Genomic DNA, 22,747 nt, shown 5'->3' with positions numbered 1-22,747 from the left:
AATCCAAAGTTCAGTAGGGGAGTTGGTGTCCTTGCCATTGGAAATCCTCAGAGTCCATGCCACAGTCTTTGTCAACATTGGTCAGCCAGTGACCAGCAGGGCCATGTGGCAGAGAATGTCTCTTGATGCTGTGATGCTGTTGCTCCAGTGGGCCAGGTGCCAGGCCAGGTGTCCTGGGAGATGGTGATGTAGCAGCCACCCTCACGGTCCTTTCCGTGGACGACCCGGCTTCCTGCGGGGAACCTCAGCAGCAGGCCGTGACGACGTCTGGGATGCTCCGTCGGATGTTTCCTCCTCCTCCTCATGATCCCTCCCTGTGGGTGGTGATGTTCTCCGCCTTCTGGCACAGGGAGGGTCGGCCATGGTGTCGGCCATCCGACGGAGTTCAGCGTGAATCCCCTGGGACGCCGTCACTTGCTCAGCCTGTCTGTCCTCCATCCTCCGTTGGTGTAGCTGTAGACAGGCTATTAGCTCCGCATGTTGCTGGGCCTGCTGGACCTTGATCCCCTCGAGGACGGACACAACCTGGGCCATGCCCGTGGTGTCCTGCCGGTATGAGTCCAGGATGTTACGGACATGGGAAAATACCGGATCCCCAGCCAACTGGTCAGGCTCGCGCCTCCGCCGCTCTCCACTCCCACCACCCCTGCCCACTTGCGTCTGGCCTGCACTTGTGGGCACATGGGGTCTCCGGGACCCCTGAGGGGTGGCATTGGCGTTGTCGCCTGCCTCCTCCTGGGTGCCCGGGACACCGTGTCCCTCCTGGCGAGCCTGGCTGCATTGTGGTGTTGGGGCAGGGATCCTGGGTGTCTCCTGGGATGTGGCAGGAGTGGGGGTGGTGGTTGGCACGGTTGTACCTGACGCAGGTGCTGCAGGTGGTTGGACACCAGAGGGGCCAGGTCGGTCGGGGTCGTCCGCAGAGTGCTGAGAGTGGTCGCTGCCGGTGGGATCGGTCTCCTGCAGATCCGGGTCCTGTGAGTGTTCCCCCCCAGTGTTGGGGGGTGCAGCACGACGTCGACCTGTGTGTGAGAGAGACAATGTTACTTTTGATCCATGCAACATCCATGTTTCATCCGTTTCAAAGTTGGCACATTTCCTCTTGGAATTAGGATCTGTCTTGCATTCCACTCACAGTGCACTTGTGCATGTGTGTGTCCCTTGGGCACCAATTTGTCCCCTTTAACTATGTGTGGCACAGTCTTACTTGCTGCGTCAAGTGTGACTGCAGTCAGCAGTGGAGTGTGCATGTGTGCCGAGCTATGCGTTTGCGCCTTCCTTGTAGCACTGTACATGTGCACATGGAGTGGATCCACACACTTATATGATGCAGGTGGCTGTCCTTGTGCTCGTGTACAGGTTGTAACATGGCCCTGCGTTTTGCCATGATGAAGAGGGGGGGTTCTGGCACTGGCCACCCTTGTCTACATGCACGCAGTCCACCTGCTGACGAGCAGACATTCCCACACACCAAAGGACTGATTTGTTCTCCCTGTGTCTCCCTCCTTCTCTGATCCCCTCTCCCTCCCTCTCTGTCCCCCTCTCCCTCCCTCCGTGTGTCAGCCTCCTCCCTCTGTCCGTCTCCCTCCCTCTCAGTCCCCCTCTCCCTCCCTCTCTGTCCCCCTCTCCCTCCCTCTCTGTCCCCCTCTCCCTCCCTCTGTGTCCCCCTCTCCCTCCCTCTCTGTCCCCCTCTCCCTCCCTCTCTGTCCCCCTCTCCCTCCCTCTGTGTCCCCCTCTCCCTCCCTCTCTGTCCCCCTCTCCCTCCCTCTCTGTCCCCCTCTCCCTCCCTCTGTGTCCCCCTCTCCCTCCCTCTGTGTCCCCCTCTCCCTCCCTCTGTGTGTCAGCCTCCTCCCTCTGTCCATCTTCCTGTGTCTCCCTCCCTCTGTGTCCCCCTCTCCCTCCCTCTGTGTGTCAGCCTCCTCCCTCTGTCCATCTTCCTGTGTCTCCCTCCCTCTCAGTCCCCCTCTCCCTCCCTCTGTGTGTCAGCCTCCTCCCTCTGTCCATCTTCCTGTGTCTCCCTCCCTCTCAGTCCCCCTCTCCCTCCCTCTGTGTCCCCCTCTCCCTCCCTCCGTGTGTCACCCTCTGTCACCTTGGCCCAGCTTCCTGGGCACACACTGTTAGCAGATCTTTGAGTGGCCCTTGGCCTGTTGATGTGAGTTTGTTTCTGATCTCCAGGCACCCATTTTGTCTGCTGTGTGTCTGTGCGCTGCTGCTGTGGTTGTGTGTGCTGCCACTCTTTCACACTGTTGGCTGTTCATTAGCTGCTGGCATGTGCAAAACAGTGCCTTCACCCCCATGTGTTGATGCAAGGCATCCGCCATTTGCTGGCAAGTCATTCCTGTGTTGGGACACAGTGTTTGTCTGGCTGTGACCTAGGCCATATGGGCAGAGGGCATTGTTGTCTGCTTTGGAGTCGCACTATGTGATTCTTGGTGCCCAGCCTCCCGCCATCCGGGTTACCGTGTCATGTGTTGTTGTCTTCTGTGGCCTGTGACTTGACATTGTCCAGCTGGGTGCATGGGGCATGGTGGCAGCAGTGGCATGTGCCTGCTCATGGAGTGTGGTTGAGTAATGCGATGGCTTGTGGTGGTTGCGTGCCTGTTAGTAATTTTGTTTGTGGTTGCAGTTCCCCCCATGTGACGTGCGTTGTTTGTGTACTCACCCGGGTCTCGGAGTCCTTCTACTCCTTCAACTGCCTCCACCGGCAGTATGGCCATCACCCTCTCCTCCCAGGGATGGTACTGTACGGGTCTGCGGGAGGGCCCTCCTCCGGTGGCGTTGGCCTGGTCGTGTTCCTCCTGTCTCTTGGCTCTGACCCTCCTCCGCAGATCGTACCACCTGTTCTGGCAATCCTGCTTGGTCCTCCTGGTGTCCGCAACAGCATTCACAGCATCGACGATGGTCTGCCACATGGCTGTTTTGGCTGCCTGGCTGGTGCTTCTGACCAATGTTCCAAAGATCTGTGGCTCGACTCTGAGGATTTGATCAACAAGGACCTCCAACTCTCGGTGACTGAACTTTGGATTCTTGGTAGTGGGCATGGTGAGGGGTGTGGGTGGGGATGGTGTGGGTGTGGGGGGTGTGTGGATGTTGGGGGGGGGTGTGGATGGTTGTGTGTGTGTGTGAATGTGATGAGAGGGTGTTTGTGAGGGTGGTCGTGTGAAGGTGTGCAAGTGTAAGATGTGGTGTCGCTTGTAGTCTGGTTCTGTGGTGTCTGGCAGCAGTGGGTCTGTTGCAAAGGCTCATGGTTTGTGTGTGTGGGCCCTTTTTATTGGTCCATGGGTGGGTGTGGCAGTGTTTGAATTTTGGGTGGGTGTGTTATAAGGAGTGGTGGTGTATTGGGCCTCTGTTTGTTTTTGACAGTTGCAGGTCAGTGATTGTGTTATTTTAGTGGTTGTTGGCCATGTTTAGTGGCTGTGTGCCTTTCGAATGGTGTATTGTTGAGTTGTTTTGTTTTGTCCTTGTTGTGTACGTGCGTTTTGAGCGTGTGTACGGTGTGTACATGGGCCATTTGGTTGTACGATTTGGTCCTTGTGTGTGGCTTTGCACGACTCGTACATGCGGTTGTGATGTTGGGGCATGGGGTGCGCTCCGTACTTAGGAGGTTGTGTTGGGGGTGCGCCAGGAACGTACTGGGGTGGGGGTACGACTGGAACGTACTGGGGTGTACATGGACGGTGGTACGACACGTACAGGGGTGGGGGGGTGTACATTGACGGTGGTACGACACGTACTGGGGTGGGGGTACGACTGGAACGTACTGGGGTGTACATGGACGGTGGTACGACACGTACAGGGGTGGGGGGGTTTACATTGACGGTGGTACGACACGTACTGGGGTGGGGGTACGACTGGAACGTACTGGGGTGTACATGGACGGTGGTACGACACGTACAGGGGTGGGGGGGTTTACATTGACGGTGGTACGACACGTACAGGGGTGGGGGGGTTTACATTGACGGTGGTACGACACGTACTGGGGTGGGGGGGTTTACATTGACGGTGGTACGACACGTACAGGGGTGGGGGGGTTTACATTGACGGTGGTACGACACGTACTGGGGTGGGGGGGTTTACATTGACGGTGGTACGACACGTACAGGGGTGGGGGGGTTTACATTGACGGTGGTACGACACGTACTGGGGTGGGGGTACGACTGGAACGTACTGGGGTGTACATGGACGGTGGTACGACACGTACAGGGGTGGGGGGGTTTACATTGACGGTGGTACGACACGTACAGGGGTGGGGGGGTGTACATTGACGGTGGTACGACACGTACTGGGGTGGGGGTACGACTGGAACGTACTGGGGTGTACATGGACGGTGGTACGACACGTACAGGGGTGGGGGGGTGTACATTGACGGTGGTACGACACGTACAGGGGTGGGGGGGTGTACATTGACGGTGGTACGACACGTACTGGGGTGGGGGTACGACTGGAACGTACTGGGGTGTACATGGACGGTGGTACGACACGTACAGGGGTGGGGGGGTGTACATTGACGGTGGTACGACACGTACTGGGGTGGGGGTGTGGCTCGAACGTACTGGGGTGTAGGTACACGGGGGGTACGACACGTACTGGGGTGGGGGTGCGACTGGAACGTACTGGGGTGTACATAGACGGTGGTACGACACGTACAGGGGTGGGGGGGTTTACATTGACGGTGGTACGACACGTACTGGGGTGGGGGTACGACTGGAACGTACTGGGGTGTACATAGACGGGTGGGGGTATACATATACGGGGGGTACGTGTCGGACGTACGGGGGCTGGGGGGAGTGTTGGGCGCGTATGCGGGCACATGTCTCCATGGTTGCTATTGGTGTTCGGTGCGGACGGTGTTTTTTCCATACGGTTGTAGGCTCGGACGCACGGGATGGATCGTGATTCCTCGGTCGGACTTGGATTTTTACGTTTGTAAGGTAAATCGTCCGAGGACGTGTCGGACACATTTTCCGACCCGAGGACGTGTGGGGAATGATTCCCGGTGCGGGTCGTATGGACTTTTTACCATGCGAATCGTGATTGCCAGTTCGTACGGCATTTGTACGATTCGTACGGTAAAAAGACCCGATACGAGTCGCACGGGGAAATTTTTTGCCGGATCGTGATCGGCACCCATGTCTATGGAAAAAGTTGGTCCCAACTATAATTAGCTACTGGCTAGCTCCAGTAGGTAAATAATATGTAAATATTTATATTTCACTGAGAAAACCAAAGGTTAAAGAAACGTTATACTTAGGCGAAAGTGTAACGTTCTAAACTCTAAAAACCACACAAATTCACCATTTGTAATCATCTCAAGTAACTGTAACTTGTGGTCTCAGGTAACTATAACTCGCACCTCCTCCATGCATTTTTTGCTCGTCAAATGTTGCAGTGATATTATCAATGATGTCATAGAAGATGTCATGAGGGATGTCATATGTGGATTAATTAGCTGAGCATGGCAAGGGTACGAGTTATAGTTACCTTAGAGCGCAAGTTCTAGTTACTTAAGATAACTATAACTGGTGAATTTCTCCGGTTTTGATAGTTTAAAACGTTATGTTTTCACCTAACATAACGTTACTTTAACCTTTGGGTTTTTTCCAGTGAATTTCTAGGTTTTTGTTTTAACGTAAAGTAATTTTTTATTATCAGTAAATCCAGCCTTCAGCCTTGCTCCTGTGTGCTGCAGGTGGGGGTTGGCCACAGGGCCTGGCTGCCTTCTCTCCACCCAGCACCCTATTTATAAATCAGATCTATCATCTTTCTATAAAAAATAGCAATTATTTTAAGCAAATGTATATTTCAGTAATGTACACAATACAATGTTTAACATTATTGATTACTTAAAAAAATCTTAAAGAAAGTTTTATTAAACTACATGTCTGTGAGTCTTTTTTTAAAATAGTTCTTATATATTTGGAGTGATAAATGTGAAAATGATTATTCTAAGATATTATTTTTGCAGTAAAAAAAGTAGATCTTGTTTTTATTTTTTAACATTTAACACCCCCCAAAAATGCTAAAAATAACCACATACAGGCTTGGTCTTGTATACAGGCTTTGTCATACTGTATCACATATACTATAACTAGCCCCTAGATGGCTCTGTAATCCCAGCTGTAGAGCAAAACCTCCCACCTTGGAAATGCTTTAAAAAAACATTGTTTAAAAAAAAAAAAAGGTACATTCTCCTGGGGTTATTGTTCAATGACCCAAGAGACTTTCAGTGTTTTTTTAGGTTGCTGAGGGGCTGTAGAACTTCCCAAATTCCCTCTCCCCCAACCGCAACTTTAATAACAAAGTTAGGGTGATGTCCCTGTCCCTTCTAGGGACATCACCAAAACAAAATATAGCTAAATTGCCCTCCCATGGCATTATGACATGCTCCTTGGAGGACTAGTGAATAATAAACGAGTGTCTGAGTCTGCTCATTTATTATTAACTTTGTCTTTATCATTTTGTTTGTGGGTGTCTTTGTTTAGTTACCGGCCACAGGAGATGGGCCCCGCTCCCTGTTACACTAATAGTGCATTCCCCCCACCACCTGGCCCACCCAAGGGGTTAATTTTAAACTCTTAGGAGCCAGCGTTTTAAAAATGTTTTGCTGTGGATTTGTGTATCCACAGCGAATTTGCTGCAAATCTTTTAAGAATAAACTATTTTGGGGCCTCAGTGGGTTCCCTCTGGGACCCCACCACCAAGCCTTAAGAGGTCAGAGTATCCATATCCTGCTCCTTGTGTGTATTTATTAATTTTTTATATTATTTTTTTGTAGGACTCTGGACTATGTCCCCAGTCCTAGGACCGCTGCCCTACTTCCTGGTGGAGGTGGTGGCAGACAATCCGATCTCATCTTGAGATCTGTTTTCGCGTCCCTATGTAACCACTCAGCGGTTTAGGCTGTAGCTGTGTCTAAACTTTCTGTACTAATATTGTTAAGGTTTTAATTAACTAAATAATAAACTTTACTTACTATAGGAAAATAAATGGGGAAACACGTTTTGGGACTCCCCTTTTTCCTCGGCCCACGTTGACGAATCACCACAATACTTTACATTCGCAAACGAGTCGAAAAGTAGCACCTTTTGTGGAAAGTTTAGCAGAGATTCGTCAAATGGCACCAAATTTATTAGCATCACAAAAAATGCATTTCCCATTGAAACATGATCATAACTGTAACTACCCAGTGGCGACTGCCACTAGGTAACATGTGTATGTTTATGTATCTATAAAATATCTTTGCTGCTGTTATGTGTAGGGTGTTTGTGGCAAGGCAAGCTGTAATCAAATTGCAGGGCTACGCAATTGAGATCCCTGTATTTCAGTGGGTTTTCGGCGTTAAGTCCTATTGTATGCTTGACGAATGATGGCGCTCTGAATCCAGTGCAGAGTCGAGAATGTGTCGCTTGTCACAGGTGTTACCAATGCTCAGCAGTGAATGTCCCACCCAATGCTATCAGTATTGGCATCCCAGAGCGGATCATTGCATGTGGCACTTGGTGCTTTGTGCAGTTACGATCATCTCTGCTGTATGGTGTAGTTTTAGGATATGTACCCGTTTCAGGGATGGTGTTTAAGCATCACATAGTATTCGTCTTAATAGTGGATTGTTTCTATTGGATAAACATATAAAATTGCTCACTAAAGTATGTACAATTTAAATGCTATTCTATAATAGAAGAAAATGCAGTTTGCTCCTTTTGTAATATGCTGTGTCCATACTTCGATTAAGCTCCACTGCCAAATTAAGCTGGGGACAGGAGTGTTGCATCTTTATTTTGAACCTTTGTCTGATGTTAATGTGGAACGCGTTTAGGGACCACTGATTCACTCCTTAACAAATGCTTGTGTGTTTATTTTTCAAAGGAACAATGCAAGATATCTCTGGAAAAGGATTCCACCAGCAATTCGCTCTGTGAGTATCCTACAAAAATGAGTAGCGTCCAGGGCATAGAACAGGTGTCAGCGGTTCTAACTTTTCCCTCAAGACTAAAACTGGTCTAGTACAGGCAGCAGCAGTACCTGCTTTCAGTAGGCAAAATACATAAATTATGGATATATATATGTATATATAATACACACACACGCACACTCTCTCCTCTCCCATACACACTCTCTCTCCTATCACACATACAATCTTCTCTCCTCTCTCTCTTTCTCCCACGCAGCTGATGCATCAAAGTTGCCCGTGCTAAATTGTATGCTAGCACATCAGTCTTTTAATGCAAGCAGTAGGGTGATCAATGAGAGACTGCCATTGGTGGAGTGATTTTCTTGAGCGAGACATGCTAAACAATAATAATAATGCGATTTTTAGAGTACATAGCTACCTCATATTAGGTGTCCCAGTGCTAAGTACAGGAATCCACCAGCCCCCCCCCCCCTTTACAATTTTAACCCCTCTTACATCCCGAAGAGAAAAAACAGGTTTAAAGATTATTCCTGAGCAGGCATAATGACTGGGCCTGATAAACTGTTAGGGGTAGCGCATTTCACAGTTTCAGCGCTAAGTAGTCAACAAGCTCCCACCCATGCGCACTTTCCTAACCTCATAACAAAGTTGGATGTAGGCCCGGGGAGGGTGGGGGGCAATGAATCAAGGTCCCAGAGACTGTACTGGCTGTACAGTTCTTGATCAGAGCCAGAGCAAAACAAACTGTTTCATTTCCCTCGATTCTACGCTCGAAGAAAGTGCATTGTAATAATTAAAGATTTTTGCAATTCCTCCACCTCTATGTGCTTCTCTATCCATTCTTCTAATAGCAAAACTATTTGAAATGCCTTGTAGTAGGTCTGGAGAGGAGTCCTCCATAAGCCACTGCTTGCTGAACCTCATTCCTTTAGGTGGCATAGTCAGCTATACACAATATTTTAGCTACGTAGACGCCCCAAAAATGTCTGTCGGGGTTCTAGTGAGTCCGTGTCATCCTGTAACTAATGTGAGCTCAAAGAGTTTTCTCCTCACCAATCCCTGACACCACAATATTTCCCAAAGCTTTCAGACTTGTGTATATAACCTGAGAATCCACTGTGCGGGTAAAGCGGACAGGGGTCTTCCTTGCCCTCTGGTGGACTAAGTATACAAGGATGAACTAATATGAAGACTGCTTCAAGCCTCCCAGAGTCTATCAGGTAAATTTAGATGAGTGGTATCCCCATTTGGCTCAGAGAATTCAAAGACCACCACAACATTGTTTTTTTATTTTACAATTCTTTATTTAAAACTAACTTCGAGAATACTAGATGTACAACACTTATAGAGTCTTTTAAAAAAAAAAATAGCACAAGTGAATTCTAAGTGTGAATAATGAATAAGCGATGCTTAACATTTTCCAAAACATAACAGCTTATGATTAAATTTCTGCCAGTTTTTAAAAGACTACACCCTCTAATGCCCTGATGACTCCTTAAGCCAGTGACGATGAGGCCCCCTTTTGTTATTCTGCTTTTCATTGTTCTTGGACAGGACTCTTGGCATACTAGCGTAGAGTCCCCGGGAAACCCAGAACGTCCCATCTTAGCAACTATAGCTGAAGGTTACAATACAGTATTCGCTCTATAAACATGAGAACGGTTTTTGCCACTTCCCTTACCGGACATGAGGTCACAGCCGGAGAATCATGATACTCAGACTGTTCATATGAACAGAAACAGCAGCATGCTTTTCATAACAGTACAGAATGCGAGCAATGGTAACACATTAATAAGGTAAACGTATTCTCGGGTCCAGTGCAAGCACCTCGATATCATACAAAACAGAAATAATCTTTTTCGATTTACTTTTAGTAAAGAACTGTTGCATTTGCCCCACCAGAGAGCAGGTATCATAGGTCATAAATGGTGAGTCGTAAATAATGTTAATTGGTGATATTCACAAGGCCAACGTTACCACAAGGCCAACGTTACAATAGGCACACCTTGGCTGTTTTGTTAACAGCCTCTGCAGAGGAGTCACTCTTTCAGTGCTCATTCACTATGGACTCTTCTATCCCTCGTCAGAGCCAGTTGGATGTACACAGTTGAGCTGTGTGTGGACAAAGCCCTGATTGCTGGGGACCATTTTTAGAACTTTGATGTGTTTATCATTCTAAACCTATAAAATTAAGACTTGTGCTGATGTTCTAGAATTACTCTACCTGGAAAGTCACATTGGCGTGTTCAGGAGTGCAAAGTGTGTGTGTTTATGTGGTGCGCACTCGGGCAGATTCGCATTTGTATGCACTAAACTTCAAGTGTGCAAGCGTGTTTGCATGCAATGTATACAGGCATGCAGAGGAGTGCAGGTTATTAAATGCAAATATGAACTTAGAAGTGCAAATGCGTATGTGCAAGACTGCATATGTACTGCAGGGCTAATAAGCTTACGATTTGTATGCTTGACCAATTAAATGTTAACCTTTATGGGCTGTGACATAGGAAATGTCCCAGATCTATCACAGTGATCCAGATTAGTTGCCACAGTTGTTCTGACAACTATCTTCGCAGACCACCGTGGTCAAGCAGAAGTGTAGGTAGACCCTAGACATTTTTCTCAAGTAAAAACCAGTAGTAGTATTGAAAAATTAAAATTCACAAAAATACCTTGTCCCTTTAAAATAATTAAAACAAAACCCAGCCTCGGAAACAACCATTTATGAACACATTTTCTTGAAAAAGTAGTATGATTTTATATGATGTGGGTGTTGATGTGTGTTTCTTTACCGCAGGCAAATGCAGAGCTAGGAAATATTTGGTCTGTGGGACAGAGGATTTGGCAGAAAGATTTTCCTGGAATCTACACATCAATCGCAGCACACTCATGGTCCGAGAACATTCAAGTCATCATGGAGGCGCTGAGAGGTAAGCTAAAAATTCTCTAGAGGCTCCCCTCTATAGCGTGCATGTTTTGCTAAACAGTCCTGAGACCCCTGCCCAAATGTCTCAGATATATCTGTACCTGCTTATCTCAAGAGGTGAGATGGTATGAAGATTTATCTCCGTGCCAATTCAGTCAGCAGTACCTGAAAAGGTTCAGTGCCCACCCTGAACTCCTATCATGTTGAAATGACATCAAAGAGCATCTGTACATGGGCATGATGGGTCACAGTGATGTGCAGTATTAGCATTCGTCCGCTCTCTTGCCGCAACCCCTACCCAAAGAAGTAAGTTGAGCTACAGACCTTCAGATGTAAACCACAACTGCAAGTTATTTATATTCTTTAAGGCTAAGAATTTCACTAATGACATGTATGTCCCTTGGGCTTTCTGATTCTTGCCTTTGCAATGTGACACATAGCTCTCCTGTTTTCAGTTTTATGTCTTCTCTCCTAATATTTTGTGTAAGAAAACTGAGTTCTTTCCCTTATGTTTCCATGGTCTGACTCTGATGTAGTCCAACAAGCACAGTACCAATTGTTTTCATACTAGACCTATGTGGAATTGCCTGTATTTTTGGCGTCTCTACTCCTTTTGGCCAGAGTCAGACTGCCACACAGATGATATTCCCTTACCATTCATTGTAGTAAGTTATAAGTAGGCTTTCCTGTTTTCAGTTTCTATTTTTGGCAAGTTCTGGTTAAGTTTTTTTCAGTGATTTCAATACCTTAAAAAAACAGCGGTTATCAGTGGTTACACATTTTCGCACCATTAAAAACAACAGTGTTTTTCATGTTTTTATTATTGCTTGCTTACTGCACTGATATTGTATGCTATATAGACAGTGTACGTACAGTGTATTTGAGGTCCAAAAATCATTTTTACAAATCAAACTTATTGTTGTAAACCATACAATACTTCTTCAGGAAGTCTTTAGTCATGCACGCTCACTCTTTCCTTCCCATATAAACTTTATCTGTGAAAAGGCCCTCTCAACATTGGCACTTGAGATGGGCAACTCCAAAACAGCCAATACACAATTTGGTATCTATGGCCACTGACATAGCTTTCCATGCCAATAGTAGTGCACCTGAAAATTGTGAATCTCTGGGACAGGTTCTGCAACATATGCGTTGAACTGGGAGCATATGCCCTCAGAGTTACTGAATCGGTCAAAAATGAAGCAGCACTTTTGAGAGTCTAGAGAAATTCCCCTTTATGGAAGGTATCTAGAACTTGTGCAGAGTACTAGTGTGAAGTTTCATTGATTTCAAATGCCATAGTTGTTGAAGGGACATTTCTATGCATCATTGCAAGCCATTTCTCATACATTGAGAAATAAAATTTCCTGAATTGCACCTCAACATTAATGTGCTTACCAAGTGGCAAGCACTCGAACATGGAACATATTGCAGTGCCAAAGTCACTAAAAGTGTCACTCAGCCAACTCTTAAGGAAATGTTTCATATCTATGCCAATTATGCTGAACACTTGGTAGACAAGGGTGTTTTCAAACTAAAGTTTTTTTTATTATGTCCACTACAGTAGTCATGTTTTCCTGTAAAAATCTAAGAATGCAGTAAAGGGTACTTTTTTCACATCACTATGCGACCGAATATCCTCGCATTTCTTGCCTTTGGCATCATCACTCAGCCAAAAATTCTGTAAACGGTTGTCACAAGGATAATATAGCATTCACGGCCTCTAGGACTTAAAACCACTGGCTAAATGACACAGTTGGGAGAACTCTTTCTTTGATGCCACACAAAGTACAAAATGTGAAATATTTACGCTTTACTTCTCTCACATAACAAAACAGTGTACCGGAATGGCCTACTAAGTCAATAGCATTCTTCATCAATTCTGAAGATTGTAACGATGCTTTCAGCATACGATCTAGCAAGTGGCAAGGATCTCTTACAAGGAAGCACTTCAGCTCAGGTATCGCTTTTTGCCAGGTCATCACACAACTATTTCATATGCATAGCTGAATCACTGCAAATACAAACTATTATTCCAGTGTTTGATGAACTAAGTAAGAACTTTTTCCAGCACCATTCCAAGTGATTCTGCGTTCCATGTTTTACAAAAGTCTGGTGTCATGTTTTCACAACCATCCCAGATGCTTGGTGACTGCACACTTTTCACATATACCTGGCACTACACCTTGCATTGAATGTTTAACTCCTGGGGTATTTTGCAATTCTAACACAACAAAGACCTGGGTATCAGAAGGTATTTTGAGCCATACAGGTTGGTTCCAACCTTGTGGGTCTTTGGTAACGCCCCGAGTCAGAAGATCTTTTATGGGGTAGTTGCCAACTAGTTGGCTACCTTCACTTTCTTAAAAACCAGAAAAAGATGAATGGTTTTACTCTCAGCAGTCTCTCCGATGATCGTAAAGGTGTCTAAACTTAAATGTGGTACACCTAGGGTTTCTCAATACAGTAAACTCATGAGTAAACCGTGAAAAAAAACACATAAATGTGAAAAAATGTGAAAGAGACGTGATGGCACCTCACGTGCGCAACCCCAATTGAGCTTGCTGGCTGGTACTCGTCAGCATTGCCCACTCTTCTCATCATCGGCAGCCATCACGCTCAAAAATAATAATAAAGAAGAAGTGTCCAGAAAGAAAAACAAATTGTGTGACTAAATAGTCAGCGTTAAAAAGTGAAATAGGTCCACCCACTACAGGTTCAAACTTTATTCCTCCTTAGGAGTGCACCTACTTCAATGTTTAAAAAGGTTGCTAAAAATGCATACCCTCCTTAGATGCCAACATGTTTCATCGCCTAAATTCTTTAAGGCGATTTCGTCAGGGCAACGACAGTTGCTTGGGCAACGACAGTTGCTTGGCACACGATAAGGACACTTCTTAAAATCACGTACGGAGACCTCGTGGAGCCTTGGCCTCGCGTACCAGCTCTATGAATGAGGTATCCAATAGGCTCCCTATGTGAGTCCTCGGGGTTCTGTGTGGCATTCCCCCGTAATGCCAACCACCTAAAGCCTCACGGAGCTCCTTCTCTCCGCCGGTCACAAGTGTTGTGGCACTTGTGACCGGCGGAGAGAAGGAGCTCCGTGAGGCTTTAGGTGGTTGGCATTACGGGGGAATGCCACACAGAACCCCGAGGACTCACATAGGGAGCCTATTGGATACCTCATTCATAGAGCTGGTACGCGAGGCCAAGGCTCCACGAGGTCTCCGTACGTGATTTTAAGAAGTGTCCTTATCGTGTGCCAAGCAACTGTCGTTGCCCAAGCAACTGTCGTTGCCCTGACGAAATCGCCTTAAAGAATTTAGGCGATGAAACATGTTGGCATCTAAGGAGGGTATGCATTTTTAGCAACCTTTTTAAACATTGAAGTAGGTGCACTCCTAAGGAGGAATAAAGTTTGAACCTGTAGTGGGTGGACCTATTTCACTTTTTAACGCTCACTATTTAGTCACACAATTTGTTTTTCTTTCTGGACACTTCTTCTTTATTATTATTTTTGAGCGTGATGGCTGCCGATGATGAGAAGAGTGGGCAATGCTGACGAGTACCAGCCAGCAAGCTCAATTGGGGTTGCGCACGTGAGGTGCCATCACGTCTCTTTCACATTTTTTCACATTTATGTGTTTTTTTTCACGGTTTACTCATGAGTTTACTGTATTGAGAAACCCTAGGTGTACCACATTTAAGTTTAGACACCTTTACGATCATCGGAGAGACTGCTGAGAGTAAAACCATTCATCTTTTTCTGGTTTTTAAGAAAGTGAAGGTAGCCAACTAGTTGGCAACTACCCCATAAAAGATCTTCTGACTCGGGGCGTTACCAAAGACCCACAAGGTTGGAACCAACCTGTATGGCTCAAAATACCTTCTGATACCCAGGTCTTTGTTGTGTTAGATTATTTGAGTGGAGGGCGACCTGGGCTATTTTCCCTCTAGAGCTCCTTATTGTATACGTATTTTGCAATTCACCTACTATCCGAAAAGAGGGCTGATGTATCAAGGGATTTTACCCATTCTCTGTGGTTCAGTGTGATGGTACATATAGGGAAAGATTCTTATGAAACAAGCCATCAGTAAAATAATCAAATGTAGCCAAAATATGAAATATGATTTTGATATTTCCTGATTCTCTACAGTTTATAAAGTAATTACAAGACCTAAAACATTCTTCTAAATTCTGCATCTTTAGACCAAAGACCACAAAACTGAAAAAAGCAAAAGGAAGAATAAACAATATTTAGCGACATCCGTAAACAACAAAACTCAAGTAGAATAAGGTTAGCCCAGTCTTTCTTGCTGCTAACTTTTATAACAAAGTTACATTGTATTGGTCCCTTCAGGAAGAAATAACAATGACACTTTCACTCTCCTTTTTCTTTCTTTGAATGGCATTTAGTTTGTGGTTCTGAAGCTGTTGTTTCAGTGTTTATATGTTTACACCGGTGAGGGCCATTTCCCTTTTGTGGGGTTTTATCAGTTATTTTAGGTTTAAACCTAAAACAGGATAGCCTAGTTATAGGGCATGTGTGCATCCTGCCCCCACCATGCCTTCAGAAATGTTCTATTTGTTAGTTTTTTGTTCGTAAACTAGTGTACTATTTCTGACTAAGAAAAAGAAAGCTCATGTGTTGCTAAAGTTTATAATTGTAAAGAAACATCTTCCATGTTTGGATATGACATTTGCCAAAAAGGTATCGACCCTGCCTGTACTTTGGTTGTTTAAACATTTGTTTTAAAATGTTATTTTATAAAGTGTATGCAATGTGAATAATTTTTCAGAGCTTGGTGCTTGCAAAGGTGCAGTTCTGTTGCATACAAAGCAATGACCAGGCGATACACATATCACCACCAGTGAAACAATAACTGCCATAATACTGTAATTGCCATATCAGTCCTCTCTTAATCCAACACAAAAAACAAGTTGCTTACCTGTACACCGTGGTTCTCCAGTATTGATATCTTTTATAGATTTACATGCTTGAATCTTCCCCGTCATCAGGGCGAGAGTCCATCGGTAACAATGAAATAGTAGTACTAAGCTTTATCCTTATTCCCTATTGAAAATCAAAAGCATTTAGTAACCTATTAACATTGTTTTAAAACATCCAAACTTCGGCTGATCAGAGCTTAGACCTTAGAGTATCCATCCCCTGCAGGGCCACTATGCCTCAGAATTCAAGCACAAGTGAGAGAAAATAACAATAAAGGTATGAAATAGTGAACCTGAAAGGGGAGGAGGGTGGGTCGCATGTGAATCTATAAAAGATATTAATACTGGAGCACCAAAGTGTCCAGGTAACTTGTTGTTCTTCAGTATTGTATCTTTTATAGATGTGCATGCTTGAATCGGAATAGTAAGCATTTTCCAAATGGCAATGGCAGCAGGTAAGGTGAACCATCCCACCAAGCGACCCAAAGTTGAAAATAATAATCAAAAGCAGATACTGTAAAAGCAGAAAAAACAACAGGTATACAGCATAGCACTGATTCATTAAAATGAAGGTAACCAAAATGTAACCACTACAAAATAGTATAGTAGGGAAAGAAAGACATTAGTAGGTGCATGCCTTATGCAAACAGTCGTCTCAGGGCAGCTTGTCCGACTGCTACATCTGCCTTTTGCCATGCGTGCAGGCAATAATGCGTTGTGAGGGTATGGATGTTCGACCATGTTGCCACCCTGCATGTATGTATGTATGTATAACACACTTATAAAGCGCTCCTGTCACCCAACGGGCATCCTGGCGCTGTGATCTAACAGATCCTGAAACACAGTCAATACTATATCAGCAAGCTACACTATCCTAGGGAACAGGTGAGTTTTTTTGTTCTTTTTTAAAGGAGAGAATATGTTAGGTAACGACACTCCGGCAAACAGTGCCAAGGATGCTGGCCTCTTCCAAGTGGAATGAGCGGCGTTTTTCGTAGTGAGTGCCCGTCCAGTCTTCTCATGGCAGAATATTATAGCTGAGGGAACCCAGCGAGCAATAGATGCTTGTGTCAAAGCCTGGGGGCAGAGAAAGAGATGAGCAGCTAAATAGATTTACAGAGTCTTTGTTTTTTGCATGTAGAATTTCAAACAGCGTTTAATGTCCAGCGAGTGCATGGCTCTTTCCGCAGCCGAAGATGGAGTGGGAAAAAAAGAAGGCCGCATCACTGGCTCATTTAGATAAATTGCTAAAGGCACTTTAGGAATTAAAGAAGGATTGTTGCTAAGGACCACTCTGTCCTGATAAAACTGCATGTAAGTTTTATGGTAAAAGCTTGGATCTCACTAATGCGTCTAGCAGACATAATGGCCAATAGAAAAGCTACTTTCCATGAAAGGAATTTTAAGTCACATTTGTGTATTGGCTCAAAAGGGGACCTCATAAATTACAATAAGGCAAGGTTTAGCTGCCAAAGTACTGGAGGAGGCTTCACTGGCGGATAAGACCTAAATAGACCTTTCATAAACTCCTTCACAAGACTTTTAGACCACAAGGAGAATTGACCAGAACGTCGCCGTATCTGAATATTGCCGCCAGGAACGAATGGGTAAGGCCTGACTTGGCGAGATGTAACCAATAGGGTTGAATATCTTCAGGAGTGGAGGAGAGGGTCGAATGTCTTCAGGAGCGGAGGAGAGGGTATGACAAGATTGCTCAACACACCATGAACAGAATCTGTTCCATTTCGCCGAGTAGCACTTTAGTATAGAAGGATCTCGGGCTTTCTGAAGTATCGATTTACATTCGTCAGAGATTGTCAATGCTCTGAACTCAGTGTGGTGAGAAGTCAAGCTGACAAATGGAGTGTGTGAATTTGCACATGAACCACTTGCCCCTTTTCATTGAAAGTAGATCCTCTGTTGGCCAGAACAGGATTAGGAAAGACTGATGGGCAATACAGCTCGGTTTGCCAGTATCGCCTCGCCCATGCCGGGGCGATGAGTATGATGCGGCATGGCTCCTGTTTGAGTTTCTGCAGAACTCTTGGAATGAGAGGAAATGGAGGGAATGTGTAAGCAAGCGTTCCTTCCCAGGAGAAGTGGAAGGCATTCTCCAGAGACCCTGGCTGAGGAAATCTGCTGGCAAAGAACCTGCATTTTTTTGGAGGGATGTAGTGAATAGATGTAGGGTTGGAAACCCCTAAAACTGAAACCACTTTCGTAGCGGTCTCTGGTTTAGCTCCCACTCGTGACATTGCTTGGTGTTCCTGCTGAGGGAGTCTGCCCGCTTGTTTTGGAATCCTGGTACATGTTGTACTTGCATTGATATCTTTGACTATCAGCCATTCCCAGATTTGTTACATTATGGCTGAGAGGGCATGAGAAGTCGTCCCACCTTGTTTCTGCAGATAAAACATTGTGGTGGTGCTGTCCGACTGGACGGGATTTGACTTTCCCCTAATCCTTGGCAGCAAAGCCTGGAGACCCAGAAGAACTGCAATCTCAAAGAAACACGTTAGTTAGATTCCTCACCTTAGAATATCCCCAGGCGTCAGGCTGGATCCGGAAAGATTTTTGTAGCAATACCCCTTGCGCGTCGCTAGGCGTCGTCTGCGACTCCGCGTCTGTCGTCGGCGTCGTGCGCCGGAATGACGTCGTCTGAGTACTTAGACGCCGCCCTCGCGCGCTGACGTCAGTTCTTCATTTATCCGCGCCAGTAACGCCGTTCCGGGAAGAGCTTACCCCTAGTCATTTTTTGACTAACTTTTTTGGTCTATTGACTCGACTCTGGTGCCGGTAGGATGCCTGGTTTCAAAGCCTGTGACGCCTGTCATCGCCTGATGTCTGTGACGGATCACCATCGCCGGTGCCTTTATTGCCTGGGGGCCGACCATGACGCGGAGTCGTGCCTCGATTGCCAGTCCTTGACGTCGAAACTAGGCGGGAGCGGTCCCGTAAGCTTCTCGAGCTTCGGCACTCGGCTCCGCGCCGCTCTCGGTCCCGATCCAGGAGGAGGTCCAAGGACCGATCGCGGAGCCGCAGCCATAGTCATCGCTCGTCGGGGTCTTCGGTAAGTCGAAGCACTCCAAGAAGTCCAATAGACTACATCGCTCTTCGGACTCCCCTCGCCGGTCGTGCGACTCGGCTGAGGGTCAGGGTGGTCCCACCCCCGCGGCTCCGTCGGAGCCGCGTCCGTCCCCATACCCGCCGGTCCCTGGGACTGACGCGACTCCGGCGGAGGTCAGTGCCTTCCTCTCGGCCATGAGGGGCCTGGCTCCGATGTCGACGCCTGTAGGCTCGCCTTCGGGCCCCGCAGGTTCGACTGGGCGACCTTGCGTGCCGGCGGCGCCGTCGACGGCTCCGGCCCCGACGCCGCAGGTCCCCGAGGGATCCAGGCCTGGATCTCGGTTGGCGCCGGTCGACCTCACGACGCCTCCTCCGCCGGCGCCGACTCCAGTTCCACCTATGCGCCGTCCCCGGACGACGTCGTTCCCCAGTTTAGCCCCGGTCCGGGCCCGACGCCGGCGCGGCGCTGATTGGTGAACGCTTCATCTACTGCCAGGCTCCGATCATTCCTCCTGTTTATCGGGAATCTGATGACGAAGGCGACTGGGAGGGGTCTGAAGACCCTATGGCCGCTCAGGCCCAACTTTCTAAGGACTGGGCAGAGGAATTGGGGGATGCCAGCTGTCTGGATACCTCCCCTGACGCTGGTTTCATCTCTCCTTCGACTGTGGCCTCGGAGGAGGGTGCAGCCTTTTCAGTGGTGCTGGGCAAGGCGGCCGACGCCCTAGGGCTGGAGTTGCCTGCTGTGGCGGTGAGGACTAACGTCCTCACAGAGGTCCTTCAACCGACAGCAAGCTCCACTGAGCCTCTGCTGCAGTTTAATGAGGCCCTCATTGACGTTCTGCAGGGCACTTGGTCCAAGCCCTCCACAGTCCCTCCTGTGGACCGGAACGTTGCCCGGCGCCACCGCCTTGCTCCGGGCGATCCCAGTTTCCTCTCCCAACACCCCACCCCAGAGAGTCTGGTTATCCAGGCCTCAACCTCCCAATCCTCCTTCCCGTCCGCTCCTCCGGATCGGGAATCCAAGAGGTTGGAACAGTATGACGAGAAACTGTTCTCGTCCCTGAGTTTGGGGTTGCGGTCTTTAAATACCGCTTGCCTTTTGGACCGTTATTCCCACTCTCTGTGGGATACGGTGGAGGACGTGCTGCCCTTGTGTCCGGTGGAGGCCCGGACACGACTCGCTCAAGCACTTGCCGACGGTCGAGATGCAGCACGGCACATCATACGGTGTGGGCTTGACACCACGGACTCGCTGGGTCGGGCGATTTCCACCACGGTGGCGCTTCGGCGTCACGCCTGTCTGAGGTCCACGTGATTTTCGGTGGATGTCCAGAGTTCCCTCATGGACATGCCCTTTGATGGCACTCGCCTTTTTGGTGAGAAGGCGGACAGTGCGCTGGCTCGGTTCAAGGACTCCCGGGCCACAGGCAAGTCCTTGGGTCTTTCGGCCCCGTGGCCGCAAACTTCTGTCTTTCGTCCCTTTCGTGGCCAAGGAAGGGGCGCCTCCTCACGTCCGCCCAGCCACCGGCGGCAGAACCAACCTGCACACGGTCGGGGACGTGGATTCCGCCGAGGCGGTACTGGAGGTCAACGTGCCGGTCAGTCCACATCCACCCCGGCAGCATCCGCCTCAAAGCCTTCCTAGTCCGAGCTTTCAGGCCCATTCAACGCCAGTGGGCAGCAGGGTTCGCCATCACCTGCTCCGCTGGCGCTCCATCACGTCGGACAGGTGGGTGCTGCAAATCGTCCGAAGGGGCTACTCCCTCCCCTTCGAGACGACCCCTCCAGGCATGCCACCGCTGAACCACCGTATGTCGGGGGATCATTTGCATCTTCTACGAGAGGAAGTTTTGGCCCTCTTGGCCAAAGAGGCCGTCTAGCGCGTTCCTGATCCAGAAGTAGGTCGTGGTTGTTATTCCCACTACTTTCTGGTTCCCAAGAAGGGCAAAGGGGGCCTACGCCCGATCTTGGACCTCAGGAGCGTCAACGCCTTGCTCCGGAAGGACCGGTTCAAGATGCTCACTTTAGCTCAGGTTCTGGCTGCCCTAGACCCTGGAGACTGGATGGTAGCGTTGGACTTGCAGGACGCTTATTTCCACATCCCCGTCCTGCCGGCCCACCGGCGTTACCTGCGGTTCACGGTGGGTCAGGAGCACTTTCAGTTCACCGTGCTCCCCTTCGGCCTCACCAGCGCCCCTGGGGTGTTCACGAAAGTGATGGCGGTGGTCGCAGCTCATCTGCGCCGATCAGGGGTTCCAGTCTTCCCCTATCTCGACGACTGGTTGTTGAAGGCGAGCTCGCCCCAGCAAGTCGTCTCTCACCTCCAGACGACGGCCGACCTCCTGCACTCGCTGGGGTTCTCCATCAATGTGCCGAAGTCGCACCTGAGTCCCTCCCAGAAGCTTCTTTTCATTGGGGCGGTTCTCGATTCGGCGCAGTTCCGGGTCTATCCGCCGGAACAGCGGGTCCGGGACATTCAGGCCCTGATTTCCATCTTCCGGCCTCTGTCCTGGGTTTCGGTCAGGTTGGTGCTGCGGCTTTTGGGGCTGATGGCCTCCTGCATCCTGTTGGTACCTCACGCCAGGTGGCGGATACGGGCTCTGCAGTGGAACCTGAAGTTTCAGTGGGCCCAGCATCGAGGCAACCTGTCCGACCATGTCTTGATCTCGGAGGGCACTGCGAACCAGCTGCAGTGGTGGCTCACGAATCGCGATTGGGTCAGCGGCAGATCCCTCTCCCTATCCCAACAGGAGCATGTCGTAGTGACGGATGCGTCCCTCCTGGGATGGGGGGGCCATATGGGAGAGGCAGAGATCAGAGGACTCTGGTCTCCGGCGGAGACTCTGCTCCATATCAACCTATTGGAGCTGAGGGCGATCCGACTTGCACTAAAAGCCTTCCTTCCCTCAGTCCGAGGAAGTGTCGTGCAGGTGTTCACGGACAACACCACCGCCATGTGGTATTGCAACAAACAGGGCGGGGTGGGGTCGTGGACCCTTTGTCAGGAGGCTCTGCGCCTCTGGACATGGCTGGAACATCAGGGCATCACCCTGGTGGTTCAACATCTGGCGGGCTCTCTGAACGCCAGAGCAGACGAACTCAGCCGCCGGTGCATGATGGATCACGAATGGCGTCTGAACTCGGACGTGGCGCAAGGTCTCTTTCTGCAGTGGGGAGAGCCTTGGTTAGATCTATTTGCCATCGAAGAGAACGCGCAATGTCAGCAGTTCTGCGCGTTGGAATTTCCAAGGCGGCACTCGCTCGGAGACGCCTTTCGTCGTGAGTGGAGTTGCGGTCTGTTGTACGCCTTTCCGCCGATACCACTTCTGCCCAGAGTGCTGAAGAAGATCAGGCGCGACCGGGCCCAAGTCATCTTGGTGGCTCCGGATTGGGCACGAAGGTACTGGTATCCCGAGCTACTCAGTATGTCCATCGATCCCCCGATATGACTGCCTCTTCAGGAGGACCTTCTGTCGCAGCAGCAGGGGATGGTCCTCCACCCGAACCTGTCCAGCCTCCACCTCCATGCGTGGAGATTGGGCGGCGACAGTTGATGCCATTTGACTTGCCTCCTGAAGTCTGTGATGTCATTCTGGCAGCCAGGCGTCCCTCCAAAAAGACGGTATACGCCTGCCGGTGGAACAAATTTGTGGCATGGTGCACAGCAAAGGCTGTGGATCCCCTTTCTGAGGTTCTTCTCTTTCTTCTTTCTTTGGCCCAGCAGGGCTCTGCTCTGGGCACCTTGAAGGGTTATCTTGCTGCAATCTCTGCTTTCTTAAGGATTCCTGATCAGCCTTCTCTTTTCAAGTCCCCTGTTAGCTCACGTTTTCTCAAGGGCATTACTCATATGTTCCCTCCTGTTCCATTCGTAATGCCTCAGTGGGACTTGAACCTT

At 48.5% G+C, this 22,747-nt stretch overlaps 1 protein-coding gene across 1 annotated transcript in view; it reads left to right on the top strand.

The window, feature by feature from the left end:
* COPS8 (COP9 signalosome subunit 8) overlaps positions 1 to 22,747 on the top strand; it is a 229,188-nt gene that overhangs the window by 173,631 nt on the left and 32,810 nt on the right. The window contains exons 3-4 of the mRNA XM_085645094.1: positions 7,864 to 7,912; positions 10,704 to 10,836. Of these exons, the coding sequence (XP_085501220.1) occupies positions 7,864 to 7,912; positions 10,704 to 10,836 (182 nt within the window). The remainder of the gene's footprint in view (positions 1 to 7,863; positions 7,913 to 10,703; positions 10,837 to 22,747) is intronic.

Source organism: Triturus cristatus, chromosome 3_1 (genome assembly GCF_964204655.1).
Source record: "Triturus cristatus chromosome 3_1, aTriCri1.1, whole genome shotgun sequence".
In the NCBI taxonomy this organism is placed as follows: Eukaryota; Metazoa; Chordata; class Amphibia; order Caudata; family Salamandridae; genus Triturus; species Triturus cristatus.
This window is presented reverse-complemented; position numbering and strand designations above follow the sequence as displayed.